At 34.4% G+C, this 9,325-nt stretch overlaps 2 protein-coding genes across 12 annotated transcripts in view; one reads left to right on the top strand and one right to left on the bottom strand.

Moving 5' to 3' along the window:
* Positions 1 to 9,325, top strand: part of LOC119838838 (neuronal acetylcholine receptor subunit alpha-7) — a 100,815-nt gene that overhangs the window by 37,563 nt on the left and 53,927 nt on the right. The gene's annotated exons all lie outside the window — the stretch shown is intronic.
* On the bottom strand, positions 4 to 8,938 carry LOC119838840 (CHRNA7-FAM7A fusion protein-like; the record flags this gene model as incomplete). Its single annotated transcript, XM_038364979.1, has 9 exons — positions 8,856 to 8,938; positions 6,282 to 6,462; positions 5,137 to 5,212; positions 4,824 to 5,018; positions 3,998 to 4,084; positions 1,414 to 1,523; positions 964 to 1,190; positions 366 to 551; positions 4 to 70 (listed from the first exon to the last, which is right to left on the bottom strand). Coding segments are annotated over exons 1-9 (1,212 nt in total), but the record flags the coding sequence as incomplete, so codon positions are not given.

Below are 9,325 nucleotides of genomic sequence, written 5' to 3'. Positions count from 1 at the left end.
GTGAGGAGCAGACAGCAGTACGGCCACCGTCGCAATGATTGTGAACAGCGTGAACACGAAGAGACAGAATCTGAGGAAGATATAACAGATTTAGAAAGAACATTTTCCATTATGCCTGCATGCAAAAAAAAATACATTTTGAAAAAGTTGCCATACAGCAAATCACATTTTCTATAAATATGTAATTGCCAGTTTAAACGTTACGTACGAAAATACATCAGAATATATTGAGCAAGATAATTTCTGGACACCTCGTGCAATAAATATTAATATCTGAACCGTTTACTTTTACTTTGCGCGCTTTCACATCGTCCCATACATAGCTCTATCATCCTAACATCCATTTGCCCATATATTTCAATCACCTGTCCACAACCATCGCCGCGAACTTCCAGTCACTGATCAGCTCCGCCTCCTCATCCGCCTTCTTCATCCTCGCGGTGATGAACTGCAATTCGCGCAGGATGAGATGCAGCTCCCGGTGATGGCCGCCGAGTCCGCCCACGTCCTCCATCGTGGACGGCCGAACGAACGACCGACGGAAATCCGTTCTGAATATTGAACAGCTGTTAACAAAAATAAATAAGTAAAGGATTTCGAGTGGAGGAAGGGGTGTGCGGAATGCGGTTAGATGGATTTAGCTGGTGAAGAAACATGTGACCGAAATATGCCACCTTGTTTTGGGTTTTGATATAGCGTTGTTTAAAGCGTTGAGCACAAAACATGTAAAAATCTATGAGCCAAGCAACTGAAGGTTTTCGAATACATAGGTCAATAGCGTAATATTATGTTTTATGTACATGTTGTATATCCTCTTTAGCGATCAGGATGATGAGCTGAAAATGATATCAATTACTCTATACATATATGAAAACAAAATGCTTCAAATAGAGCGAATAATTTATTTCAGTCTTGAATAAACGTTCTTAAACATAAAGGATATTTACTATAACTCAAAATTACCCAGGTCCCAAGTTTCCCGTCGACGCGGTGCTGTTCGGCGGAGGAGGCACGTGTCTGAAATCATCGTCTATATCCAGAACATTCGCTAACAAAGATTTAGAGGAGCGCTCCTTCAGTTCCAACTCCCTCATTCGATTGGTCATCATTATCGTTTTTCTAGTAATTTTCTTCCCGGGCCTCGACATGCGCAGGATCCACGGCAACCATTGTAGGAACACTGTTTTTATCTGTTTCAAATATTTCAATTTAGAAACTGTTCTTTGCGATACCAATTGCATTCGGTTTGTCAGTTAAAAGACCATTTAAATTTTGAATTAGTAATCAATTTGTTTAATTTTTATGTAGGTTACGATAAATATGAATCAGGATAAATTATTTAAAATGCTTGTTTAGCTATTTATTTATATGATATTTGTATCCTTTTCAAACAACATATAATAAAAATCTTACCCATTGTGGCATTTCATGTATGTCTGCCGTCCGATGGTGGTAATTTAACACCACTACCGTCAAAACTACTGATGATGCCACCATGAACATTATGCAGTTGAAGTAAGTTCCTGTCATTAAAATAGAACCGCTGTACTAACGTTATAAACTTAAAAACTAACTACTTAGTTAATGAAACTAAATTATATTATATTTCAATTGCTTCTCTTAAACTACAAAAATTATAGCGTCAAATTAAATCTACTATTAAAAGGAACAAAAGAGTTAATTTTGTATTTAACATTTTAATTTATTTACATTTTATGAAGAATTTTCTATATCATATCAAGTTGAGTTGCCATGCAAGTACTCATCATGCTCCTAGAGAAGGTAATTACGCGTTAAAGGAAATTTGAAACATACTTGCTGATTCTTACATTTTAACCAACGGTGCGTTTAACTGTAGGAGTTTACGAAACATAATAGACCAAGGACTTACATTTAAGGCCTTAGCTATTCCAACTCGTAATTATAATATTCATAAAGATTAGACCTTCGTTTAACATTAAAATTATAATTCAAACAACACAAATATAAATCTAGAAATAAAAGGATTAATTCTTGCAAATTAAAACAAAATATACAAAGCAAAGAAATGTTCAGTGTCCTGTGACAATACGCTAATATTAACTTTACTTATTTATAGGGACCACAGGCTTGATGGTGAAACCCGTCGAGACCAGATACTTGGAGGCTGGGCCCTCTACCCGCATTCACTTAGTTGATTTAAACCGCTATTTAACTTCAACCAGTTTTATATATCTACAAGCAAAACCATTCCTGCATATTTAAAGCTTATTAGCATAAGTTTAATTAGGAGAGTTGTGCATTATTCTTTGTTTTAATTATAGACATGCTCATTGTTATCTGACGTCAGTAGTCACCGAAATAAATCTATTTGAATTGAAAATGAAAGACAGATGAAAAGATAGTTATCGTAAATTCTATGAATGGGCGAGTAGGTAGAGATAATGAATAGAATTATTTTAATACATTACAAGAAGGTATAACTTTGGAGAGATCAATTGTCTACGAAGATTATTAGCTATTCGGCGCGAATCAAATGCAAAAACGGACTGAGTCTTAAGCATAGAGTTCAGACCAATTATAGAGATTTGGGATCTAATATTAAAAAAAGAAGTTTAAGGAAACATAAATCCGCTTTAATCTGAAATCAATCAAGCAAAACATTGCTTTCTATTTATTCTTAAGATGTTTCGTGAATGAGCTGAGGAAACTCTTCGCGCATAAAACAAGTGTGCAAAATGAAGCAAGGCGATTTCCTCGCAACCCATTCATCGACAAATGTTAATTTAGAAGGAGTTTTAGAAGGAATATTAATTTTATTTAACTTATTTTTTACAGCAAACACCCGCTTCTCACCTATTAGGGGGATCGCCTCTGAAGTTTTAGTGATGACGTGTCCCACCAATAGAGAGAAAACAGTTTGCGACAGGAGAATTGTAACACCTGCAAAGATCAAATAATCTATCACAAATAAAATCTTCAAGGTCACTGTTTATTGTACTTTGACTCCCCCGGTTCTAGCGCCACTGGAATTTTTAACCCGTTTTCTGTATGTGTGCAGAGTCGATACAGGGCTCAAGTAAAATCATAAACAAAACAAAAAAAAAACAATCATGCAGAAACTATTTAAGGGGATGTTTAAGTTTCATATTTATAGTACTGTTTAGTTGTAGAAATTTAAAGGAAGAGTAAAGAAACGAATATTTCGCCCAATCTGCCCTCCAAGTATCTATATTGCAGAAAAAAAATGACTTACAACACAGCACCCAAAACCACAACACAAATATCCTGGAATCGATTGCGTTAGTAACATCAAATTTACATCAAATATAAGAAAAAAACGAAAACGTGTTACTTACCTTGTGAGCTTAGAGTGCAAGAAAAATATATCAAAGACCGCATGCCATGCACAAAAATATTGTTCGAATATTGCAAACAAATAAATTAGGGACGTTATTCTCTGAACCAATTTAGGTTATGAATAAAAAATAAACACAAACAAATATATAAAAAAGATTCACAAATTTTTATTAATTGCAAGTTAATTTTTTAACTAAGATTAAATGCTAATAGGACCACGAAATCGATTCCAAGATTCACTCAAACACAAAATGTAATGAAACATAAGGTAACGTTAACATTATTAGATAATAATAGTAAAAAGCACTGCACTTTACTTGGTAAGGTTAACAACAATATGATATATAAATATAATATTTTATAACACTTAACAAAAGCGAAGCGATACCTCATTTAATTTGATATAGAAAATTGCATCTAATATTAAAATAGCATATCCATTTATATTCCATAAAAGAACAATAATCGAAACTTTTACTCCTTGTAATGTTTTAAAATATATTTTTAAATTTCGTTTAAATGGAAGGAAAATGATTGACAGTTCAGAAAAACGAAAACAAAGAAGAAACAAAACATAAAACGATGAAGGAGAAGTGTAAATAAATGGGGGAGGGGAGCGGGAGGGGATATCGATCATGGTAAGGCGTGGGTAGTGTACCTAACAATGGGATTGCGTCGGAGACCTGCGGCAGGGTCTCGGCAACCAGGTTGAGAAACACCGTCAGCGAGAGAAGAATAGTGACTCCTGAAATCAAACATATGGTTAACCCCGCCTTCGACATCGTGGTTTCCCCTCGAATCACACAACTCTCCAATATACCCATCCTTCGTCGATTCCCGCTTGCTACACCGTTTTCTTTGATGATGATGGTGTTGAGAACAAATGTGTATCTAGATGAAATCACGTATGACATAGGGAAAAATTAGTAATGTAATTACTAGCACGGTCACATGATCAAACAGAAATCTAGTGCAAATAGCACAGTTAACGCACGCTGCTCCCAATGTTAAAAAAACTAAAATCTTGCACGTGGTAATAGAAGAAGAGATCACTTATTTTTATATTTAGAAAGAAAAATCTCTGACCTTTTTTAAACAGATTGAGCGTTTTGTTGAAAAGATCTAATTACAACCTGGTACAATTGCACCGTGATTTAAAAAATATGTAGCAGCGTGCGTATAAAACTGATGTACTACAGTGCGATACCTATAAGAGGCACTGCATCCGATGTAGTAGGCATCTTTTCAGCAACCAGGTTCAGAAATACAGTCAACGACAATAAAATCGTCACACCTGTAGATATTACCCATAAAAATTAAAATAAAACATCTAAAAGCAAATAAAACATTTATTTCTATCCAGTATTCCGAAAAACCCCAATCATACCGGTCCTAAACACCAACATCATCGACTATAATCGGAAATCTTGGCCATTTGCTAAAGCTCGTAAGAAGCCTGCTTACAGTTTTAAGACGAGACTCACCTAACGTTAACTTTTCTCCCGAGTCTGGTGGTAAAGTGAAGCCCAAGAGAGCCATTGACGATATTAGGACACACGGTACGATTAAATTGAAGAAATAGTATAAAGTCCTTCTCCGAATCATTATTGTAAACGTCACATCCACATATGGTTCCGGGCAGCACGCATACGTTATTGTGTTCTTCTTCCCTGGCATTCCTGGGAAGAGATTTATATTATCATCTTAAGTCATAATACAGAGAAAAAAAGTATAGTTTTGATGCGAAAACTATGAAAATCAAATACATTACTGTAGAAAACATTATTTCTCACTTACCTATCAAATACCACTCGCCGTTCGTAATGAAGTCTGATAGATCACCACCCGATTCATCTTTCAGCACCAGATCCAACTGTTACAGTAAAAATAATTTAAAACTGGTCCACACACATAACAGATTTACCAAAGTAGGTAAATCTATATTGGAAGGATCATGCGAAACTACCATGCTTTTGCGTTATAAATGTTTTAAATAAAGTGAGGGAAATGTGAGAACCATAAATCAGAAGTGCTAAGAGTAGCCAATCAAAACAATTGCATGCTCTTTGATTAGAAGAAAGGTTTAGTGCACTGCCATACGGCAAAGTGTAACACCAATGTCTACATAAAAAAAAAACAAATTAAAAGACATCAACACATTTCAGCAAGGACATGTAAAAAGGATAGTAACAGTAGTTGTAATCAAAAAACGACAGAACTACAGAAAATTTCTACGTCGATAAAAAAGCTCTATTAAAAATATTACAATACGGGTTGCGAATAGCTACGCTAAAAAATACATATTGCACAACCGTATGGCAGTTAGAATGTGGAAATATATTTTAGAACGACGACGTGATTTTGCACCATGCAAAATAGTACATACAGAAATTCCGGATAATATAAATTATCCTGGTTTCTCACATGGTTCCCTTATCTATCAACCCCAACTCATTCATCAGGTACTTTATCTAAATCTCCTAACTTCAAACGGCTCGGCTTTTTAAGATAATAACCTAAAAATCTTGTTTGTAAACTCAATGTTGAAAATAGTAGGTTGCGCATCTGAGCGGAATAATCTAAATTCATTAGGAAATACAAATACAAGTGCCGCTAAATGTAAGTGCGCTGATGAAATCACTGAGCCGAGGATAGAAAAACAGACGGCGAAGAGCGAAAACCGTAACATAGCAAGCTTGAATTTTTTTAGTACACCGAGCTTATTAATTAGATTTTTATATGCATGAAATTTCAAAGAGAAAGTACTCGTATAGCAACATACGCAAATATATTTTCTTTCGCATCTTTTTAACAACAACGAGCCTATTTCCAGTTTCAACATTCATCATTTGCGTATTCATTTTCCACGTGATTGCAGAATTTCATTAACGTGGATTTTCCCTAATACCTACTGTTCATAAAGACCTTAAAGTGGCAAGTACCTGGTTGCCATCGTAAGTCCAGCTACCGAACTTCATGTCACAGTGTTGGTCGTCGAAAGGAAACCACGTGATGTCTATCTTGCATGTGCTCTTGAATATGCCCGGGGGCACGTACAGGCAACTGCCGTTGTTTCTGACCACCACATTCGTCTGGTACGTCCCGTCAAAACCCTCATCAGCACTATATCAAAAAGTATTCTTATATATTTGTATGTAAGTCGAACAAACATTTCCACGTGTGGAATGTCTGAAGGCACAACCAGATCTCTCGATGAAACTTAAAGACGTCGGAATAGCGAATGTTATTCTTATGTAAATGAGCGCTGTTAAACACATCCTTACATAAAATCTATTTGAATTTAGGATTCGTACCAGCTGGCTTCATAATTCATGCAAACATGGCGTGCCTCGGTGGGAACGCTTTAGGATGCAATGAGTCTGCTCATGCAGATATGGCTACATTTAGCATTTCCTTTTTTGTTATAGTTTCAGTACATTTATTAAATCTCTCATTTAGAGTTCAGTTCAAAATTTCAGAGGCTAGATTGGCGTGTGATATTTCAGTGAAAATATAAACATGAAATGTGTCGCACACTTTGGCCGCCGCCTAAAAAGCAATTCCCTGTAAATGAATCCTCAATGAATAAATTAAGTAAATTCAGAGCTCTAGTCCCTTTTAAATCGTTACCCAAGAGATTTTTTAATCAATAACAAACCATTTAATTCGTATAATGTACAAAGGGTCTCGATTTAATGTGATGTACATTTATAAATTAAGTTATTTAAGAGACGGATATAGTAGGAGTTAAAAAGCAGTTTATGGCCACAATTTTATCCAGATACATAAGATAAAAAATCAAAGACAAATGCTTTAAATTGAGCAGCAAAATAAATTACTTGTTAAAGGAAGCTGGTAGAAAAGAAAACTTATTATTTACAACATCGATGTTTATTGTGATATAAGCAAAGGAAGTATTAGCGTTAAATTAATGTTTAGTGCTCAGGATTTATCTGGGACGTTTAATGTTGCGTTCGATAAAATATCGACTTTATGGATATGTTTATCAAAGTATGTTTTAGAATAGACGTTTATAAATCATTCCTTCGCTTATACAAATTGTGGGTGGGTCATTTTGTAATCTGATAAGCGAAACAATGAGTGTGGTGTATCAAATCAGCGGCTATGATGCCGTACAGCATTATGGCAACACTGAGTAGGAGATCGGATTCCACGCAAACGATTGTTGCTTTTTGAAGCAAGAATCGTAAATCGGCTTTACCTCCTACTGTGTTGTCACACTTTCTGTAAGAAATCGTGTTAATGTGTGTTGCTCGTTATTACTGGTATTAAAGCGAAGCGTTTTATGTGTATTCATTTTAATTCTATTTTTTATTTATCGTGTTTAAAATGTGTCATGTTTCGCTTATGTTGAATCTTACTTGGGTTCGATATAATAATAATAATAATAGAATACAGTTAATTTTATAAAGCTGCTAACTATCAATGTCCGTTAATTATTTTTTTACATAAATATTATTACTTATAAATTATATATGTATATAAAAATCATAAGAATATACATATTACTTTTGTAAATATATACATAAACCAATATATGTATATTATGTAAACATCCAGACAAGAATTGATACACAAATTCACAAATAATAGGAATAGAACCCACGCTCTGCGCAGCAAGCCCCTCACCGCTCTACACACATTAAATAGTAGCAACGAAATAAAGGAATAGAATGATATTATATATATTTTAATACCATTTCATTCATTTTCGCCGTAATTAAAAAGTTATGTACACATGAAGGATTTCATTAAAACATACAATATGTTATAGACACAGACACATTTTATAATATTACTAGCTTTCACCTACAGATTTGTCCGCGTTGTACAAGTAAAAGACAGATAGCCCCGAGGATTTCCTTTAATAGAATTATACTAAAATGGTCTTAAAACTAGCGTTACCTAGTCTACTAGTAACTAACCAGTTAGCTAGTCTTAACTAAATAGGTCGAGTTTACACTTGTTTTTAAGGTATCACAATGTATATTATAAATAAATATAGTTTAAAAAAAAACACCCTTTCATAACATAATCAACTAAATCGTCTCCAAGCACAGATAGACAAGCAGAGTAGGTATACGAAACGAAAATTTTACTGCCGATTCTAATCAGGATAATAAGATAAACTCTTGAAAATATTGTATTGTCATCGATCCTTGATAATTGTTCAAAGTTTGTATTCTTATGGGTACATACGAACATACATGTGAACCCAATGAAAGCGTGTTAAAAAGGAAGATTTTTTATTTGATTGTTACGATTTAAAAAAAAAACTGCAATTTATATTTAAAAATTAATTATGTCATACAGAATGTGCATAATATTTACTGTATTCAATATAACATTCCATAGAAAACAGCTACATTCAGCGTCTAGTATTACAATCAGTGAAAATGGTAACAAAAGAGGAGAAATAAATAAACAATAGGCGTGTGAAATCAGCGCGCACTTAACAAGAGTGAGTAGACCCCGCGAATTGGGTACCACGTCACTTGGCACCCTGCCAGAACGGGCGCGTGTCATACCGCGCCGGCCGCTGGAAGTTCACTCGGCTGGTATGACGGATCGCTGTCATTTGTTGATTCAATGACTGTGTGATGGGTGAATTGCACAGTTAACGTGTGTATTCATTTTAATAGATTTAACGCTATAAAGTAAGGTCAAGTCAAGATTGCGCTTGAGGTTGTGTTTGTTTGTTTTTTACCTGTCAGTAAGTTATTAAAAATTAACATTTAAATTTTTAATAAAAGTATATATAAAAAAAAATTTACATTAAATAACCAAAAAATAGTACTCGCAATAAAATCGTTAAAAATTATTTCAATTTCGCTATTAATAATTGTTATGAGATAATTCAAAATACAAGGCCGCTTTAACTAAATCACCATATAGAAAATCTTCCTGCAATTTGAATTCTTTCCATCAACAGTGTTATAAATCGGTGTGAGCGGCGGCATCTCAA

The sequence above is a fragment of the Zerene cesonia genome, unplaced genomic scaffold, assembly GCF_012273895.1.
Source record: "Zerene cesonia ecotype Mississippi unplaced genomic scaffold, Zerene_cesonia_1.1 Zces_u005, whole genome shotgun sequence".
Taxonomy (NCBI): domain Eukaryota; kingdom Metazoa; phylum Arthropoda; class Insecta; order Lepidoptera; family Pieridae; genus Zerene; species Zerene cesonia.
The sequence above is the reverse complement of the archived record's forward strand: the minus strand, read 5'-3'. Positions and strand labels throughout refer to the sequence as shown.